Source organism: Coenobita brevimanus, chromosome 29 (assembly GCF_032717465.1).
Source record: "Coenobita brevimanus isolate Jiangsu-jjx chromosome 29, ASM3271746v2, whole genome shotgun sequence".
Classification (NCBI taxonomy): Eukaryota; Metazoa; Arthropoda; class Malacostraca; order Decapoda; family Coenobitidae; genus Coenobita; species Coenobita brevimanus.
Window position 1 is genome coordinate 38394782 of NC_136982.1, and position 21981 is coordinate 38416762.

The following is a 21981-nucleotide window of genomic DNA, read 5'->3' on the forward strand; positions in this document are numbered from 1 at the left end:
CTTTTGTTGCATTTTACTTCTGGGGACATTATAGCACCATTACAATGATTCACAACGAGAAAAAATCTTTAATGCGGTTATAGACATTTGTAATAATATACGGTACTCATTTACTACCATGGACACACACGGCTAGTTTGTTCAGGCTTAATCCAGTTTATTTTTTGCAACTAAGAGAATTTCTAACCATGCAAATTAGCATTATATAATTTTCAACTCATCACAGCCAGAACTCTCCTCAGCTGAACAAAATCGTCATGTGGTAGCCTGAGTAAAATACGTACTGCGTCCATAGAAGGCGAAAGACTTCAGATTGTTGATGAAATTATTCACAAAAATTTTTCCTATGATAAGGTGTGTTCATGTGAAGATGGTGTAAATTTTAGACTCATTTGCTGTTCGTATCCCTTTTCTTCCTCTCTTTGACCTTCTGCCCCCGACCTCATCCATACCACCCCCCGGACCTTCTGACCCCGCCATACCCCTTCATGCTCCCCTGAGCTAACCCTAACCTCAGCCTTACCCCATCCCCCCGACCCAACCCTCTTCCCTGCCATATCCCCTTTATGTCCGCCTGAATTAACCCTGACCTCAGCTATACCTCCCTGACCCAGCCTTAACCCCCCATGATCTCAACTATACCCGCTCCCCGTCCTCTGCTTAAGTCCCTCCCTGACCCTCCACTGACCTCATACTCCCTCACTGACTCCTCTGGCCAAGGCCATACCCTCTCCCTACCCAAACCCTGACCCCAACCATACCCTTTCCCTGACCCAACCATGACCCCAGTCATACCTTTTCTCCGACCCCCCTGACCCTAGCCATACCCTTTCACCGCCCTCCCTGACCTCAGCCCTACCCCCTCCCTGATCCCAACCATACCTTCTCCCTGACACCTCTGACCCCAGCCATACCCTCTCCCTGACCCAGCCCTGACCCTTTCATACCCTCTCACTGACCCAGCCCTGACCCCAGCCATATTCTTTCTGATCCAAACCTGACCCCAGCCATTCCCTTTCCCTGACTCCACCCGTCCCCCTTCCTGACTTCTTCCTGACCCCAGCCATACCCCTTCCTTGACCCAGCCCTGATCACAGCCATTACCTCCTCCTTGACCCCCCTGACTCCAGCCATATTCCCTCCCTGACCTTCCCAATCCCCCTGACCCCTTCCCGACCCCTCCCTTACCCTCTTCCATTATCTCCCTTACCCATTCGCGACCCCCTTTACCCTTCCCTTACCAGCCATACTCCCTCCCTCACCCTCCTAATTTCCCATGACTCGCTGTGACTTATTCCTGACCTCCCCTACCCCCTACAGGCGGTGTGGTGGTGGTGGTGACGCGGTATGAGTTCCTGGAGGGGGTAGCCGAGTACAGGGGACGCCTTGAATCCCACTTCAGCCACCCACAGCAGACAGGACGATGGGTCAACGTGAGTAGTGGCTGTGCGAGTTTTGGGGGTGATGTTGTAGTGATGGTTTTGTTAGTTGTGGTGGTGAAGGTTGTGGTACGTTATCGTGATTGTGATGGAAGTGGTGGAAGTTGTAGAGGTGATGCAAGTGATGGTATTTGCAGTAGTTGTGGTATTGTGGTAGTGCAAATGACTGATAGTTAGTAGTATTTGTGGTGGTAATGGTTGTTGTTGTCGTCGTCGTCGTACGCAAGGCGTACGTCAACCCAGTGAATTTCAGCCTGAAAAACGATCTTCTCCTGCAGTCTACCATCCTTCTTTCCGGGGACAGGGAGGTAAAGGCAGAGGTAGGTTCACACGCCATGAGGCGCCTAGCCTCGGTACTCATCTTAACTTAGGCCTTTGAGCCTGTGGCGGATTATTCACCTAGTATCCAGGTATACAAGGCCACTACATCATCCGGGTTACCCCAGTTACCTCTCCTAGGTGTTACCCTAGCTACTCAATTTACTTACCAACACATATGGGGTACATGGACACCTGAGCCGAGTTACGCAAGCTGCTTGTACCAGAATTTGAACCCTGACGCTAAAGGGCCGCCAGCTTGGCAGTCAACGGTGCAGATCATCAAAACAACACCCAGCACGCGATACCATACACAAATACTGTCATCTCTCCCCCCTCGCCCGACTCAGACCAGCTTCCAGAAGGGTATCCTTGCTCAGATCACTCGCCGCTTCATTCATTCACTTAACGACAACACACAGCTGCATGCACGGCCTCCTGATAACCATCCTTCTGAATCCTGTCTCCCTCGTGAGGACAGAGTCCACCTGGCCAGGCTGAGATGTGGGCATCATCCAGCCCTCTTAAGTTACCAGAAGAGGCTGGATGACTCCGTGGCTGATGCCTGTCCAGAATGTAACACAGCACCCCATACTATTAAGCACATTATGGAATACTGCATTGCACACAATCACCTACGCCAACAACACAACATATACTTCTTGAGCGCTTTGTGGGAATGCCCGGTTTCCGCCGTGGCCTTCCTTAGGGACTCGGGGCTGTTCGGCCAGACTGCCTAGGGAACAACTACTACTATTACTACGGTCTAGGTCAAGATTCTCTTGACCTAGACTACGGTACTACCATTCAGCCACGCGGACAGGGAGGGGGCTGAAGGATATGCGTATACCCGGACTGGCTGGATACATCGATGATATCTCCTTCCAGCTTCAGTGACTCGTATAATGGTGACAGCAGTAGTGGTGGTGACAGCAGCACCAAAAGGTGGTGATAGTATAAGCTCCTGACATCATATTTAAATAGGAAAGAGACATGAATTAGGTTATAGAAATAGAAAAGTTAACAAAGAGGAAGATGGAGAATAAAAAGAAAATAGTGGTAAACTGAGTAGTTCCTGTTACAGTGGATACGGAGAGAATGCCAAAGTGACACTCGTCTGACCATTATTAAGAGGCTATTTGTGCCATTCAGGTTAATACACGATAACTTAAGGGAACTCACAGCTGTTGTCATATACTAGGTAATGTGACACCCACTGTACAGTCTGTCACAAAAAAAAAAAAGGTAATTATCAGTCGTAGATGCATTGCCATACTACCAAACCCAACAAGACCTATCCTAACTGTGTAAGCCTCATACTATTTTTCCTGTCTTTGCCAAGGTTAGAACGAAATATGCCAAGGTTTAGAACTGAAATATGCGACTATCAACAATTGAGTTTGTTATTGTTAGGTTTGATTTGGGTTACATGCGTGAATAACGCTGCTCATTTTAGTAAATAAATATATATACAGTATATCCATCATCCATCATCTAATCCTACGTTGCCCCATGAGGAGCGTAGGAGCCCGGCGCTAGTCCTGACATTTAAGATGGGAGTGACCAGCCTCACTCATCCCTGAGTGGCATTAGGTGACCAATAACCCCCCCCCACACACACACAAAGTATACAGTGGTTACGTGAAGGAGCTGATCATTAAGTCTGCTGGTGAATCGCTGCTCCAAGTTTCGTACAAGAACTTTCACTTACGCATTTTTCTTTATTTTCCCTCCTCAGATAACGAGAAATATCGTCCCAGGTTACTTCTGCGAGAAAGACGGCATCGTGTTCAGCTACCGTGTGTTGTAGACGTCATTTACCCTGTGTTGTAAGCTCTGGCGTCATGGGTGTTATTATGTAATCGATGGCATTATATGAGCTTTCGTAGCACCCTTACTGCTGAAAATTATAATCGTTTGGAGGTAGCAGGAATATATATATATATATATATATATATATATATATATATATATATATATATATATATATATATATATATATATATATATATATATATATATATATATATATATATATATTTAACCCATTGGAGCCCAGCGTCCACAATACTGGACAGAACTGGGAATTTTCAAACCTTAATAAAGCAGAAAATCCCCGGGTAGGGACCTATGAGCTTCGCGACTATGAGCCGACAGGCGGGGGACGGTAAGCTAAGGACCCTTCCGGAACAGTGGCTCGCCCAGCGACTCTGGGATCCAATGGGATATATATATATATATATATATATATATATATATATATATATATATATATATAATTTATATATTTTATATATATATATATATATGTTATAAATATATATATATATATATATATATATATATATATAATATCCTCAGACTGAAGGTAAAAACTGCAACACCACCACTCACCAACAGATCTAAGAGCTGAATATTTAATTTGCCCTTAGGCCTTGACCTTCGTCAGATTAATCTCAAAATCGACTTACTTAACTTGCCTGACCCTTAACACTTGCACCAGTTTTGGTTCGATCTTTAACCTTTCCCTGTGACCTTGGCCTCTGACTGAGTGTTCTCAAAATCGAAGCTGTTTATCCTTGTTTTAACCTGAACCCTTCCACAAAATTTAGTCAACATCGGACTGAAGGCGTTAATGAACAGACACACTGTATGCGGCTAATTTGACTAGGCACTCTTTGTAGCTCCTCTGCATCTGTGTTTTATGTTTGTTTCATATTAATCTCATATTTCTGTGTTAAAATAGGATTTGGATGGTTTTATTAACCAATTTTGTTTTACGGTTCAGGTTTTCTTGTTTCTTATAAATGGAACCATGTTCGTTTCTTTACTGAGGGTCCCCTTAAAGTTATTATGAGACAGTGCAACAAGAGGTTTCATTTCCCTTGTCGAGGTGTATATGATATATACAGTATATACAAGATCTACAAACATTTGTGTACACTTTTCGTATGTATGTATGTGTGTATGTATGTAACTATGTATGTGTACAGTAGGGGCGGGCCTACACGCGTCTGACATGAGGGGGAAGCGTCAATATATTCCATGATGCGTTGTCTTTCGGGTCGTGAAGAGCAGTTGATCCTTAGGGCCGAGGATCACCACTTATTGTTCCTGAAGTATTCTACCCTTACCCACTGCTTCACGTACTGGAATGGGTGCATAGACGGCATTTCACTGTAGGGTAAGAAATTCATGTTGAAATTTATGTTGTTGGAATGCGAACATCCATGAATAGACGCTCGGCATAAGGACATAATGTATTACTGCATCCTCTTAGATGAGGACTGAGCCGACAGGAGTGTGTTGCATTAAGTCGCGCTCCTAACGTTCCAGAGCTTTCGGGGGCAAAAGTGTGGGGGGAGGGAGTGGGGGGTTGTCGTTACCTTTCGTCGCTAGTGGTGCGCTTTATTCTGGTGGGTCTCTCCTGCGATAACGGACATATGTGAATGATATACATCCAGCTTAGGTAAAAGATAAGGCTAATTATCTTACAAATAGACTCATACGCAGAACCAAAGACTGGAGACTTCATACCTGCAGTAAAAAACAAGCAGCAGTTGCAGGCGATGTAACAGGAATTTCACAGCCCCACAACAGCATTCAGTCAGTGTATATGTATTGGTAGGCACACAACACTAACAACGAAGAAAATTACAACACCTATGTAGTACTTAATAGGCTACCCAACACTCGCTGTCCCATTTAAGTGACGCCGGGGGACTAGATTCACTGACAAACTTAATCGTTTATTTATTTATTTTATTTAGGGGTACGTGCAAAGCTTCAGAGCTAGCGTTAGACAGTGATTCACAGTCTCTCTCTCTCTCTCTCTCTCTCTCTCCAGGAAGGCCGTGGAAAGGAAAGAGCACATTCTTGCGATATCTTTTCTTTTTCTTCTAATGCCAAGGATGACGTATGGAGTCACCTCGAACATAGTAAGCCATTTTTGTGAGGTATGGAGCCACTTAAGTTAGGCTAATGTGGAAACCGTTCTAATAATATTCACCGATAGAGATGCCTCTATATCCCTCACACACACACACACACACACACACACACACACACACACACACACACACACACACACACACACACACACACACACACACACACACACACACACACACTGAAAGAGAAAAGGGAGGAAGCAAAAACAAAAAATGAGGGAAGATCAGAAGACGACAAGAAGAAATTTTTTTTATAAAGTAATAGGATTGCAGGTACGAAAGTGGTACACAAACAGGATGGAAGAAAAAGGAGGAAGTTAGTAGAACCATGTCATGACAAGTATATAAACAAGATGATAAAGTTGATGTACTCAAATGTGGATGGAATGGTATCTAAATTACTAGAGATGAATGATTATGTCAGAGAAAATGAACCACAAATAATATGCCTAACTGAGACAAAATTAACACCAAGGATATCCAATGACATACTAAACTTAGAGGAATACAATATATGGAGAAGAGACAGAAATTTAAAAAAAGGAGGAGGAATTATAACATTAACTAAGAAAAATCTAAAAGTCAAGGAAATAAACCTAGATATACCATCACAAGTAGAACTGATTGCAGTAGAGATGGACACATCTGAAGGTAAAGTAATTGTAGCCAATTTGTATATGTCACCCAGATCAAACACATGGGAAAGAGACGAATATGAGGACCTGGCAGAGAGTACAATTCAGAGTATAAGATCCTTGCTACATAAAATGGAAGAGAAATCGGAAAGAATTATACTAACTGGGGATTTCAATACAAATATAAATTGGAATACTCTAGATATAAATAGCCAAGAAAGCTGTTGGGACCAAAAGCTCCTGGATCTCGTACAAGAGATTTTCTTAACGCAACATGTGAGGGAAACCACTAGAAAAAGAGGACTTGATGTACCTTCAGTGCTAGATCTAATATTTACTAGGCAAGAAAATGACATTGACAGTTTAATATATCACCCTCCACTCGGCAAAAGCGATCATGCAGTACTAAATTATAACTTCAGGATAGCATATGACATAGTAAACAGCAATGACAGTTACAAAAAGAGACTAAACTATAAAAAGGGAAATTATCAAGACCTAAAGAAGTATTTCTTAGAAGTTGATTGGGAAAATGAGCTTAGAGGACAAGATTTAAATGCTGTATATAAAAAATTTTGTGAATTTTATGAAATAGGAGTCCAGAAGTACACCCCACAGCACAAAGAAGCAGATAAGAAAATACAGAAATGGTTCAATACAGAATGTAAAAAATCAAAAGAAAGAAGAGATTTGTTGTGGAATAGATACAGAAGACACAATAGTGAAAGGGCGTATAATAATTACAAACAGGCAAGAAACGACTATACAAGAATAAGGAGGGAAGCCCAAAAACAGTTTGAGGAGGATATAATAAATAAAAGTAGTGATCAACCAAAGCTGTTTTACGGCTATATCAGAAGCAAAACCAAAGTAAAAGATATAATACAATCCATCACGGACGAGGGAATCACTTATACACAAGAGGAAGATATTTGTGAAGCACTAAATAAGAATTTCCAATTAGTTTTTACAGAAGAAAAAAATTTTGAGAGGGAATATGTGGAACACGCATGTCCACACATACTACCAGATATACAAATAGCAGAAAAAGTAATACAGGAGGAGTTAAGTAGATTAGACAGAGGAAAAGCAAGTGGTCCTGATGAAATTTTATGTTGGGTGTTACGAGAATGTGCAAAGGAGTTAAGTAAACCATTATTTTTAATTTTCAAGAAATCCTTGAGTCAAGGGAAACTACCTGATATTTGGAAAAAAGCAAATATAGTCCCCTTATTCAAGAAAGGAAATAGACAAAATCCTCTCAACTACCGACCAGTATCACTGACCAGTGTTGTAATCAAGGTATTAGAAAAACTTATAAGAAAAGCTTGGGTAAATCATCTAGAAGAACACAGTATGATAACAGAAAGACAGTTTGGTTTCAGAAAAGGAAAATCATGTGTTACTAATCTGTTGAGCTACTATGACAGAGTAACAAACACAATACAGGAAAGGGAAGGATGGGTGGACAGTATCTATTTAGATTTCAAGAAAGCTTTTGACACAGTACCACACCAAAGACTTTTATGGAAGCTGTACCATCAAGGAGAAATTCGAGGCAAACTGTTTTGTTGGATGCAAGACTTTCTCATAAAAAGAGAAATGAGGACAGTACTAAGAGGAAACTACTCATCATGGAAAGAAGTGACTAGTGGAGTACCACAGGGTTCGGTGCTGGCACCAATCATGTTTCTAGTGTACATAAATGATATAAACAGTAACACTGGAAATGAGAGCTATCTGAATATGTTTGCAGATGATGCAAAAATACAAAGGAGAATTACTAGCACAGACTCTTGTAGGGAGCTACAAGAAGAATTAAATAAACTTCATGAATGGAGTAGTACATGGCAAATGGAATTCAATGTGGACAAGTGTCATGTAATCAAGTTTGGTAAAAGTGGAAAAAGACCTGATTGGGATTATAAGTTAGGAAATAAAACCCTATACACATCAGAAAGAGAGAAAGACCTAGGTGTGATTATCAATAACAGACTATCTCCGGCTGACCACATCAGCGAGAAGGTACGGAACATGTATACACTGCTTGCAAATATGAGAATAGCATTCACATACATAAATGAAGACATGCTAAGAAGGATAATAACATCATTCATTAGACCAACCCTGGAATATGCATCAATAGTCTGGAGTCCTCATCTCAAAAAGCATATAGACAAGATTGAAAAAGTTCAGAGGGCCGCTACAAGATGGATACCAAGCTTAAGGGACCTAAGCTACGAAGAAAGACTAAATAAACTGAATCTACCAACACTACAGGAGAGAAGGAAAAGAGGTGACATGATAATGCTATATAAGTGCATATCAGGAAAGGAGAAAATAGACATAAATGATTACTTAACATATGGAGAAGCATCAGCAAGAGGACACTGCAAAAAACTGCATAAGAAGAGAGGTGATAAAGACGTAAGGAAATTCAGTTTCCCAAACAGAGCAATTGATCAATGGAATGCAGTACCGAATGAAATAGTGTGTGCCAAAACAATTCACAAATTTAAGGATATGTACGATAAATATGGTCTAAGACACGGGACAATACGAGCTTGACTCATTCCTGTAAAGATACAATTAGGTAAGAACACACACACACACACACACACACACACACACCACTCGCTGGTGCAGTGGTAACGTTCTCGCTTGCCAACTGGTGGACGGGAGTTCGCGCCTCGCTCAGGTTGCGAAAAGTTTCACTGACGAAGTGGGTGGTTACTGTCCCCCTTGAGCAAGGGGACGGGTGTGTGCGTGTGTGAAGGTCACAGCCTTGCCCTTAGATCGGACTATATGAGCTCTCAGCTCCCTTCCGGGAGGGTAAAAGCTGACGATCACGACCATCAAGTGATCCTGACCGACCCGGTGAATTACACACACACACACACACACACGTTGATTAAAGCATGATCCCCACACTTGTGCACGTCTAGTAAACCTGGAAGTAGCCAAAATAAATCACCAAAACACGTCACCGAACTGAATGGGCAAAATAATCCATTCATAACTTATCTCGTGTTACGCACTGTATCTTAATTGACAGCCATTTGAGCCATGCCAGTCAGCTCTTATCTCCTACAGCATTACCACAGCGAGAGGTACGTATCATGCAAACTGATAGGGACGGAGTTTTGCTGTAGACTGTACCTGGGTTTAGCTTGACAAATCCTATGTCACAAAATATGGCAAAACTTATGATAAAATAACTAACGATAAAAATGATAAATTAGCTCGTAATTAGGATATTTTTATGCAAGAATATATGACATGAGAAGATTTTGCAGTATCCCTGTTCTGCCTACGAAAACAAATTATAGTTATGAGATGGATAGATAAGTAGATAAAATATAAGTTTTGTGTATCTATTTATTTGCCACTTTTTTTTTATATCTTAAAATAGACGTTTCGATCCTGATGAATTAGCTGTAGTCTTCTCTAAATAAAGGTCTCTAAAGTAGCAAGAATCAAGTGGAAAAGTAGCAAGAATCAAATGGAAAAGTAGTAAGAATCAAGTGGAAAAGTAGCAAGAATCAAGTGGGAAAGTAGCAAGAATCAAGTGGAAAAGTAGCAAGAATCAAGTGGAAAAGTAGTAAGAATCAAGTGGAAAAGTAGCAAGAATCAGGTGGAAAAGTAGCAAGAATCAAGTGGAAAAGTAGCAAGAATCAAGTGGAAAAGTAGCAAGAATCAAAGGGAAAAATAGGTCATCGGATTGAAGAGGTAAATACAAGGTGGTTCTTAAATAGCGCTTATCAAGAAACCCAGTCGGTGGTATCTAATGTGCTCCAGGGACCGCTCAGTCTGCTGGTGTGGGGATGAGTGTGGTAATGGGAGTAGGAAATGAATTAACGATGCAGGATAGACCTTTATATCGTCAGATGAGCAATTCCCGCAACACACGAGAATTCGGACGGCAGTGGAAGAAGAGCGTTATATATGAACCATCCTGTATTCTTTCATGCACCAGATGATGTTTTAAACTTTGGAATGGTTTCACACACACACACACACACACACACACACACACACACTCCTCACTAACCATTTCAGGACGTAAGGAATGTTGGATTTTTTCATCTTACTGTCGGCAAACGTTTTTATTTATTAGGATAGGAGCGGCTTCCTCTCCTCTAAGGTTTAATTTTCCTTGCTTCAGGGCGTGGGATGCAGGCATATTATTTTTTATACTTCTACTCTAACTTGGCCTAAAAATGCCATCCCTCCATCATGCATACAAAGTTGAAGCAAGATTTAGCACTAGAATATCATATATCATTTCTAACATAGCCTAAAATTCCTTTCACTCTACCAAGAATGCCGAGTTATAGCAACAGATTTAACAATAGATTATGATCTTTTTACACTAACTTGGTCTAAACTTGCCTTCACTCCATCGTGAATGCTAAGATGTAGCAATAGATTTAGCACTAGAAAATAATGCTAATTACGAAGGAATGCTGTGGGAAGGACGTAGAACCATAATATTTTGTATTTTTCCGTCACTGAGCTGCGTGAAGTAAGATGGAAGAGGACGAAAATCTTTAACAAGTGAAGATAAAAGACCACTAGCTAATCAGTATGTGTAACCGTGGCGCTGATAAGTCCATCCTGTCGCCATATTTATAAACACACTTTAGCTTATATTGTGCATAAGGCTGCTTGATGGTTTTCACTTTTGCAGATAACAAAGATTTCAGGAACAAACGGGAATGGACGTTAGGGTGCAAAAGACGGCCGAGTAATATTTCTGGTCATTTAGTGGCATGTAGACTTGTTTATCGGAGAAATCGGCTAAAACTTTTTATGAGTACTATCCATGGTGCCTTATTAATTTTCATTTAGTCTCTATCGTAGCATTGAAATCACACACACAACATTAATTGATGTATATTGGATTCTTATATAAAGAGGTTAGGCCCATTTTGCGTATTTACTTATTTATTTATTTATTAACCATCACATCATTGGGGAGAAGTCGTCAATACCGCTTGGCAATTGGACGATGGGGTAACTTTGTCGGTGGAGGTGTCAGTCTTATCTGAGTAAAGAGCACCATAACACTGTGGACCCGTAGCCGCGCCTTTTACAGTGAAGTATTTTATAATTATTATTATTATTATTATTATTATTATTTATTATCTATAGTGGATGTAGAAAGGGTCGAGGTTGTAATGATCAGATTTTTATTGTAAGGCATCTAATGCAACAAGCTAATGAGATGAAAATGCCACTGAGTATGTGTTTTGTGGATTTTGAAAAGGCGTTTGATAGTGTTTCACATGGAGCTATGTTGAAAATTATGAGATTCTGTGGTATACCAGAAAAGTTTGTAAATATTATTAGAAACCTGCATGAAGGTACTTTTTGTAAGGTAATGGTGGGTGATTCTTCGAGTGATCCATTTGAAGTTAGGTCAGGAGTGATTCAAAGTGTTCTTTCGCCATTGCTGTTTGTTTTGGTTATGGATTATGTTATGAGAAAGGTTGTAAGGAGAACAGGTGCAGGAAGTAACTGGAAAGAAAATATGAAGCTGATGGATTTGGACTATGCTGATGATATTGTACTGATTTGCGGAAGTATTTACGAGATGCAGAGGGTGCTTGATGGTCTGGTGGAGGAAGGAGAAAAAGTGGGATTGGTAATAAATTGTGGAAAGACTGAAATTATTAATATGAACGTGGAGAACCAAATCGATTGTGTAATTGGGAACAGTGTGGTGAAGAATGTAGAAAACTTTAAATATCTGGGAACGATTGTATCATCTAATGGATCATTAAACAGTAAAATTGAGGAGAGGATTAGACAGGCTTGGCGAGCTGTTGGAATGTTGAAATCTGTTTGGAATAATAATATGCTTTCGGTACATACTAAAGTGAAAATGTACAAGTCCATGGTTAGACCAATTTTAATTTATGGGCTTGAGTCATGGTACAGTACAATTGCAACAGATCAGAAATTTTTAGGCTTTGAAAATAAAATACTAAGAAGGATTCTTGGGGTAAAGTGGCAAGGCAGAGTTGCAAATGAAAGAGTAAGGGATATGAGAGTGGAACCAGTTAATGAATATGTGAGACGGTCTCGCAGGAAGTGGCTGGGGCACATATACAGAAAAGAAGAAAGTTTAATACAGGATGTGCCAGAGTGCACTGCTAGAGGAAGAAGAGGTTGAGGTAGGCCGAGGGAAACCTGGTTGAGGACAATGAAAAGAGAAGCAGGAGAGGAGTGTTGGTGGGACCTGAAGGAGATGGCAAGAGACAAATATTGGTGGAGAGAGTTCATCGAGGCCCTATACATCCCGTGGGGTGCCACAGGAAATGATTGATTGATAGTGGTAGGTGGGGGCGCTCACCATCCACTCACTCGATGTAGGTGTCTGCCTTTTCCTCTCTCATAGGCTACTTCCTGTACTATCTTTCCTTCATTCTTTCCTCTTCCCTCTGTCTACGGGTAACTCTACATTGAGTGACAAGCCAAATGGTTTCCTGTACACCAGGAATCCATTTACTACGCTGGGTGGTAACCATATAACCAAATTATGGCGCCTGGTGGTTTAGTGGGTAATTAAGGCGCTCCAATCGGATTGAGCCGGTGCAAGTATATATCCAAGGGGTGGTTGGGGATTATTGCTCACGTAATGCCACTCAGGGATGAGTGAGGCTGGTCACTCTCATCTTAAATGTCAGGACCAACTTGCCTAGTCCTGGACTCTTACACTCCTCATGGGGCAACATAGGATTAGATGATGGATGGATTGATGGATTATTATTACTATTAGTTATATTGTTCTTGTCAGCATTATATTAGTATTATTTCTTACGAAGAAGTAAATTGCTCGTATCCGCTCACTTTCAAAGCTACGGCCATCATACTTGGCCATCTGAGCCCCCCAGCTGGCGGCTTTATATGACCCAGTATCATCCAGTTCCCAGTACTGGCTTTCCAGTTACATCCAAACACCTATAAAAATAGTCTATTCGCGGATTTTCAAAAACCGCTAAAGGTACAGACTTCAAATTATTATGGGACATAGCCGAGGTCGAGGAGCAGGTTTGAAATGACTATGGACCCATATGGGTCAGTGGTTTCTGACATCGCCCAGGGGTCAGTGCAAAGTAGTTTCGGGTCACTGAGTGCACAATTAGAAAAAAAAGAATTGAGCTACAATCACCAAACTTGGTACATTTATAGAACCTTATGTGCTATGCATAGCTACCAAGTATGAATTACCTTGACCCAGAACCCAAAGTCACAGCCAAGGTCAAAGTTAAAAATCTGCATATTTTTATGTACAGTACAAGACGGATGACCTTGTCATGTGGTGAGTTACTGAAATTGCTAATGGTAATTTCAATTTTCTAATTATCATTATTATTGTATTATTATTATTATTATTATTATTATCATCATCATCATCATTATTATCATTATTGTTACTATTATTCATTGGTAACTTACAGACTTATAACCACAGATATATAACGAGCATTTTCTGTATGCCGGTGTTTTCGGGCAATACCGGTATTCTTGTTGGCCAAGGACACTGTGTACCGGCTATTCCTTACAAGGTTTTGTATAGCACGGCAGTATATTCTCTTCTGGTGCCTCCTCCACACCAGCACGGTACTATGTTATCTAGTTCCTCTTCCTTACAAACAGTTTGTGCGTGACACAGTAATGTATTGTACTGTAGTGCCTGTTTCAGTATTTATTGATTTTGTATGTGGCATGTTACTTCTGTTTGTCTTATTTGCCTAGATATTTTCCATACCTCGAGAGGAAAAGTATCGTAAAAATATTATCGTATAGCAAGAAAAAATAGCTTAGAGGAAAATTATCGTAAAATGTCTATATAGAAGAAAAAATAATTACGAGAGGAAAAGAATCGTAAAAATACGTTTTTATGGTAGGAAAAAATAAGTTACGAAAGGAAAGTTACTGTAAAACTGCATGTGTTATAGTAGAAAAAAATACTCTTAGTTACGAGAGGAAAAGTATCGTAAAAATGCTTCATAGTAGGGAAAAAAAGGTACGAGAGGAAAATTATCGTAAAAATGCATGTGTTGTAGTAAGAAAAAAGTTACGATAGGAAAAGTATCGTAAAACTGTTGTAGGATAAAAAATAAGTTCTATATATCTATCTATCTATAGCCCGACGCCCTAATCCCGCAAAGGGTGGCCGCAGACAAAACGCCTCCAAGTCGCTCTGTCACCCACCATTTGACTACCCTCCTCCCAACTCACTCCCCCCTCCCTCATATACCTCTCAACTCCATCCCTCCACCTCATCCTCGGTCTACCCCTCCCTCTCCCTCCCTCTGCCTCACCTACATACACCCTCTTAGTCAGTCTTTCATTCTCCATTCTCTTCACATGTCCAAACCACCTCAGTGTATTTCTCCTAATCTTCTCAACCACATCCACATCCACCCCACAACGTTCCTTCACTTCTTCATTCGTCAACCTGTCCCTCCATGTCACTCCACATGCTCCTCTCAAGTAACTCATTTCCACTGCTCTCACTCCTGACTTGTTCCCCTCTTGCAAGGTCCACGCCTCGCTTCCGTACGTCAGGGTAGGGATCACAGTACTATCATTCAGTGACTTCTTAACTTCCATACTCACCTCCCTATTTCTTATCACTGCTTTCAGTGTACCAACAACCTTCCTTCCCTGCTGTACCCTTTCACGCACTTCATTCCCCAAAGTTCCATCCTTACTCATCACACTACCCAAGTACTTGAATGCACTGACATTCTCCATATCCTCACCATCCAACCTCACTACACACTCTGTGACTTCATTTCTCTCTAACACCATAGCTTTACTTTTGTTTACATTAACTTTCAGATTCCTCCTCCTACACACTGTCCCAAATTCATTCACCAAACCTTGCAACTCCCATTCATCTTCTTGCAACAATACTGTATCATCAGCAAACAGCAACACCAGAATCTTCCAAATCTCACCCTCATTCATTAGAGCCACCCCCACATCCACTGCCCTACCTTGCACCTCCTTTACAACCCCATCCATGTATATATTAAACAGCCATGGAGACATCACACAACCCTGTTTCAGTCCCACATTGAGATCAAAGAACTCACTCAGCTCACCATCCACTCGCACCGTAGCCCTAGCTCCCTCGTACATACTCTTCACAGCACTCAACAATTTCACTCCACTCCATATATTCTTAATACCTTCCACATACCTTGCCTATCTATTCTGTCATAAGCTTTCTCCAAGTCCATGAAGGCAGCATACACTTTCCTTCCCTTCTCTAGATACTTCTCCACTAAACATCTTAGAACAAATATCTGATCTACACACCCTTTTCCCTTCCTAAATCCCCCTTGTTCTTCTCCAACTAGCTCCTCTGTCATATGCCTAACCCTATCAGTGAGTATTCTACCATATATTTTACCAGTCACACTAAGAAGGCAAATACCCCTATGGTTACCACATACTTCTTTCTCCCCTTTTCCTTTGTATAAAGGAACAATTATACCTGATTTCCAGTCCTCTGGAACCCTTCCCTCTTCCCAAGCCAATCTATACAACTTCCATGTCCACTCCACAACAATCTCACCCCCATACCTCGGCATTTCACCACACACTCCATCAATTCCTGGGGCCTTTCCCAACTTAATCTTCTTCATCGCTTCCACTACTTCAGCCCTACTGATCTCTTCCTCCCTCCTCTCATCTCTTCTTCTCCCAGCCATTCCCCAACCACTTATACTCGCACTGCTCTCACTCTCTACATTCAACAAATCCTCAAAGTGTTCCTTCCATCTCCTCAATTTCTCTCTCTTCTCCACCAACAATCTATTATTCCTATCTTTCACTCCCCTTCTATTGCCCCTTTCACACTGCCTTACTTTCTTTACCTCCTTCCAAAACAATTTCTTATTCTCCCTCCATTTCACACTCAGATTCCTCCCAAACTCTTCATCCACTTTCTTCTTACTCTCCTTCACCAGTCTCTTAACCTCCCTTCTCCTGCTCACGTATACCTCTCTCTTCTCTCTCTCATCTTCTCCCCTACCCTTACTCGCTAACCATTCACTATATGCCTTCTTCTTTTGTTCCACAGCTCGTTTCACCTCATCATTCCACCATGCTGTCCCTTGCACACCCTTGCATCTCCTCCTCACTTCACAAACCGCCTCACACGCAGCGCCTATCTCTTCCGTGAATATCTTACATACGTCTTCCACCCCTTCCATCTGCTCTAGCTCATACGTTCCCAATCTTTCTTCCACTATGCTCTTATACCCTGTCATTTTCTCACTATCTTGCAATTTCTCCACTCTTCTCACAGGAGCTGCTTCCTCCTGTCTTCTCCTTCGTCTCCTCAACCACTGTCTTTGCAGCTCTACCTTGGCCATCACTAAGTGATGGTCCGAGACTACATTCCTCCACCCTCTCCACACTCTTGCATCCAACACTTGTCTTCTCATTCGTTCATCCACACACACATAGTCTATCATCGCCTTTCGTTCAACAAGTTCACCATCCATCCTCCTCATTACTCTCCATGTATACCGGTGGATCATCTTATGACGAAAGTAGGTGTTGGCTATTGCCAACCCCTTACAAGCACAGATGTCCACCAGTTACGGGAGGAAAATTATCCTAAAAATGCATGTTATAATAGGAAAAAATAGTTACAATAGGAAAAGTACCGTAAAATTATGTTTGTTGTAACCTGTAGCACGAAAGACAAAAGAATAAATGTAGAGACTTACGTTACCTCCAGTTTTCCCGCCAAATCCAAATAAAGGTTACGATTGAGATACGATCGTGTGTTTAAGAATCCCACTTATAACCGGTTTGTTTTCATCCTCAGAGACCACTCACCCGTTTCTGCTCTGTATATGGTCAGAGGTCAGGTTAGAGGATAAATTTGACTAATAACGAGGGAGACACATTTCTGTCTCATCCCTAAGACTATGGAATTTAACGAGTTCCCTCAGATAAAAAAGAAAGAAAGAAAGAATACTGCAGCTCTACATCTTTCTCATACCATTTCCTCGGGATAATACTCCTTTTACTTTAACTTGGCCCAGATTTTTATCCGTTTGCAGCTTATTTCCCGTACCTCAGTGGTAGAGTCAATACTGTGGCTACTTCCTTTACGTAGCATTCCTTCGTGACTAGCATCACATTCTGGTATTAATCTGTTCTACAACTCAGCTCTCAAGATGGAAGGATGGCAAATTTAGGTCAGATTAAAGTAAAAATGGTATAGTTGCTCAATGGTAGTCAGTACTATGGTTCTGCATCCTTACCTTACCACTTCTTCGTGACTAGCACTATTCCAGTGCTAATCTCCTGTTACAACCCCGTTTTTAAGAAGGAAAGGTGGCAGTTTTATTTAGGCCATTAGAGTAAAAAGAGTATAGTTTGTTTATTTTTTCTGATAGTGAGTTGTAGAACAGTGTGATAAATTTCTTCATCCCAAGGACGTATATTTAATTTAAAATGCCCGCGACCGGACCTTCCGCCCCGCCACCCCCCACACCACCACCGGGCCACCACCACCCCACCACCCGAGGAGGAGATAACGGTCAGATTAGTGACCCGGGACAAGAGGGTCATCCGACCACCTCTGACCTGGGCCCCTTCTCCCCGCAACTACCTCAACACCAGGTGAGCCCAGACCCGCAACAAGTTATACGGCGGGTTAACCCTCGACAGCAGTGGGGTAGGACTGTTACGTCAGTCCCTCGTAGTCTTGTGGTGACGACCACAACTTCACCCCAACGGGACAGGAGGTCCCTAGGTGAGCCACGGGGTGTTTCCACCTACTGCCACCGCGAGCCACGAGGAAGTCCCTTCCTCTGCCGCAGTAACCCACGTGAGCCACGAGGGGCTTGTCTCCTCTGCCACAGTGAGCCACGAGGGCGTAATACCCTCTGCCACTATCAGGACAGGAGGTCCTTTGACGAGGGAAGAGAGCCCTCTATAACAAATAGGGCAGGAGGCCCAATAGTGGATTGTACGGGGCTCACGCCCCTAGCCACTCTAAGGGTAAGAGACCCTCACACACCGCCACAAGTGGGTCCCAGTACCGATCAACCTGGTGCCACGGCAATTATAAAGACAAGAGAGAGAGTCGCCTCTGTGCTACCCTCCATAAGTGTAAGACAGACCACGGCCTCCGTGTGTCCTCTAGAGCCAGCTAACTCCTGCAGGAGTAGCCGGACACCACCCGGGGGAGTTACCCCTAAAGTGTCACCTGAACAGAGGCCTGGTCCCAGTCGGGACCTACCTCCTGCCCCCGGGAAATTCTTGTCTTCCCCAGGTACCAGCGGGAGACGAGGCCGCAGCCCACACCTGACGGCGCGTTCCCCGGTAGACTTCCGCAGTCCTCGGATCCCTAGGCGAGCCCGGCAACCCGTCAACGCCGACCTCCCCCTGCCGCAGACCCTACGACGTCAGGCCCGTCTGCTACACCTGTTTGGCCCCAGTCCCTAGGGCCAACACAGACAGGCCTCCCTTCACAGTGACCAGAGGAGGGCCTATAACAGGTCGAGACCCCAGGCAAGAGGGTCTCCCTGCACCGTGACCAGAGGAGGACCTACAACAGGTCGAGACCCCAGGCAAGAGGGTCTCCCTGCACCGTGACCAGAGTGGGGACCTACACCTTACAGTGACAAAGTGATATCGCCCCAGAAACTCGGGCAAGAATAGTGACTTCCCCTTCCCTGTACTGATCCAGTGACAGAGTGAACCAGCGGGAATACACCAAAAAGTGTCCGTAAATACCTTCCCCTAACAAAGACTATAAGTTCTGGGTTCATCCGAACAGTGCTATCCCAAAGTCCAATCTAGAGTAGTCCCCCCCCCCATTGTCAGTGTACGCACGGGCGAGAGTTGCCGCGCCGAGCCTAAACAGTGAACTCTAGTGCTCTACCTCCCTTGCTAACTTATAGTAATAATCCCTCCTCGGCTCATCAAGCCCAGACATCTCCATTGCCCCGACACGCTAAGACCTTTTGGACTTTGATACAAGTGAATCCCATCCACTTACGGACTCTTAACCTATTATAAAGCATAATTAAGGAGTGTGTGAATATCCCATATTACATTAACGTAACTCTGTATGTCTGTATCCTCTGTTTATAATACCATCCTATGTGATATTGTTAAGGTGTTGTAATTAAGGTAATAGATGTGTTAAAGGTGGACTGCCTAGTTTTTATGTCCTGTTCCCTTGTTAGTGCATTACTTCCGGTCCGGAAAAAGGACCCCGTTCAGTAGCTAGTGTCTTTAGTACGAGGAGTCGGCCTAAAAACACTCAGCATAACATAATTCTATGTTTGCTGTCTCCAGACGAATTTATTCAGTATAGCACCTTATGCCATTTTGCCTCTTGGCCAAGAATTGCCACGTACTCATCTTAAATGCTGAGTTGTGAGAATAGATGATGATCACTGACTATGCGGCTGTCCATGAAGAAATGCTATGGAAGAGAGGTAATGCCATAGTATTGTCCTGTTTTTCCACTAAATTACGGGAAATGAAATGCAAAAGGACAAAACTCTGAACCAAATCAAGGTAAAAAGACTATAGCACTGGAAACGGATAATGAAAATTGTACCTATCCTCCGACGTTTGAAATATTTACGGTAAACTCGTATTTACTGTTTTTACGATAGCTTGGCCGACATTTTCGTTCTTTTGCGCCGTTTTTCACGTAGCCCAGTGACACAGAAAGACAATACTACAATTCTACATCATTTCCACTGCGCTTCATCGTGACTAACATCACATTCTATATATACTTCTTTCACATTAACTTGGCTTAGATTTTCGTCCTTTTGCCGCATGTTTTACATTGGGAAAGAAAAACTGCCACAGATGTATGTACATCCCTTCCGCAGCACTTCTTGACTCGCATTATCTTCTAGTGTTAATTTGCTGTTACTACTCAGTATTAAAAAAGGAGAGATGGCAAATTTAGGCCAAGTTTGAGTAAAATGAGTATAATTGTCAGAGTAACGGTAGCAAGAATAAAACGGAGAGAGAGAGAGAGAGAGAGAGAGAGAGAGAGAGAGAGAGAGAGAGAGAGAGAGAGAGTTAGGCCATAGCATCAGAGAGGCACTAAACCAAGGGCCACAAATAACTAAAGTAAATCCATCCATCCATCATCCAATCCTTTATTGCATCTTGAGGAGCGTAGGAGCCCGGGGCTAGGCAGTTGGTCCCGACATTTAAGATGAGAGTGACCAGCCTCACTCATCCCTGAGTGGCATTACATGAGCAGTCAACCCCAACCACCCCTTGGATATAAACCTTCACTGGCTCAGTCCGACTGGAGGGCAATAATTACCCATTAAACTACCAGGTGCCAAAATTTGGTTATATGATTACCACCCAGCGTAGTAAATGGTATCCTGGAGTACAGGAAACCATTAGGCTTGTCACTCAGTGTAGAGTCACCCACAGGCAGAAGCAAGGAAAGAATGAAGGAAAGATAGATAGAAGAGGGAGTGTAAAGTCACCCGTAGGCAGAAGGACAAGAAACGAAAGAAGGAAAAAGACAGAAGAGGATGGAAGGAAAGAAGGATGGAGGAGAGGAAAGGGCAGACACATGACAGCAGCACTACATCGAGTGGGTGGACGGTGAGCGCCCCCACCTACCACAAACTAAAGTTAATAAGTAAATAAAATACGGCATCGTAGTGTAAAAAACAAAAACGGTTAAATATCTTGTGGTTGCGTCTTCACTTATTTTATTCCACCCAACCTCAGACGATTTTCTGTAGATAAGTCAGTAAAATACTTTCTCCACTAACCCCCCCATGATCGGAACAATTCATGTATTTTCTTGTATTTTCAGCTAACGGGGGACGATTTTACTCAGTCGAAAGTGAGTCATAGGAGCCGACAATCACTAAGAGAGGTGAAGGAGCCATCCCTCGAACTGCCATGGCTTCCACACAGGGGTAAGTAAAATTATTATTATTATTATTATTATTATTATTATTATTATTATTTATTGTTGTTGTTGTTGGTGGTGGTGGTGGTGGGTAGTGTGGAACTGTGGAGTATGAAGTGCATGAGAGTACAACAGGGAAAAATGTTGGCAGTTCACAGGGAGCTGTGATAAGGATGGGGAAGTGTGCTTGGAAAAAAAAAAAAAAATGCTGCATAAGTATTGTTTCGCAGCTCATAATATGGAAGTAAAGTTTGGACTCTGTTGGAAGGACGCAAATTAAGAGTTAAATAAGTGGAAATGAGTTGTGAGAGGAGGATGTGGAGTTACGTGGAGAGACAAACGGATATGAAGGAGCTTGAGCGATGTGGTGTTTATGTGGAGGTGACTGAAACTTTAAAGGGAAATATTCTGAGATGGTTTGTCTATTTAGTTTTTTTTTTTTTTTTTTTTTGTGTCCGACTCTAGGCAAAGGCTTCAGGGCCTATATCTTGGGGGCAGTAGCCTATCCCAAGGCCCAGTAGTCCTCCTACACCTCCACATGTCACCACTTCGGCGCTAAAACCCACCTTCCATATTGAATACATGCTAGGGCTGTCTCATACAGGACTGGTGTATTGGTATTAGCTGGGGTATTTTTACATGTCGGCGGGTCATCTGGTAGATCAGGAAAGTCTGCTTTT

General features: G+C 42.4%; 1 protein-coding gene across 1 annotated transcript in view; it reads left to right on the forward strand.

The window, feature by feature from the left end:
* The window catches only part of LOC145395007 (transient receptor potential cation channel subfamily A member 1-like), a 128434-nt gene that overhangs the window by 4473 nt on the left and 101980 nt on the right, over window positions 1–21981 (forward strand). The window contains exon 2 of the mRNA XM_080268752.1: window positions 1321–1508. Within this exon, the coding sequence (XP_080124878.1) occupies window positions 1321–1508 (188 nt within the window). The remainder of the gene's footprint in view (window positions 1–1320; window positions 1509–21981) is intronic.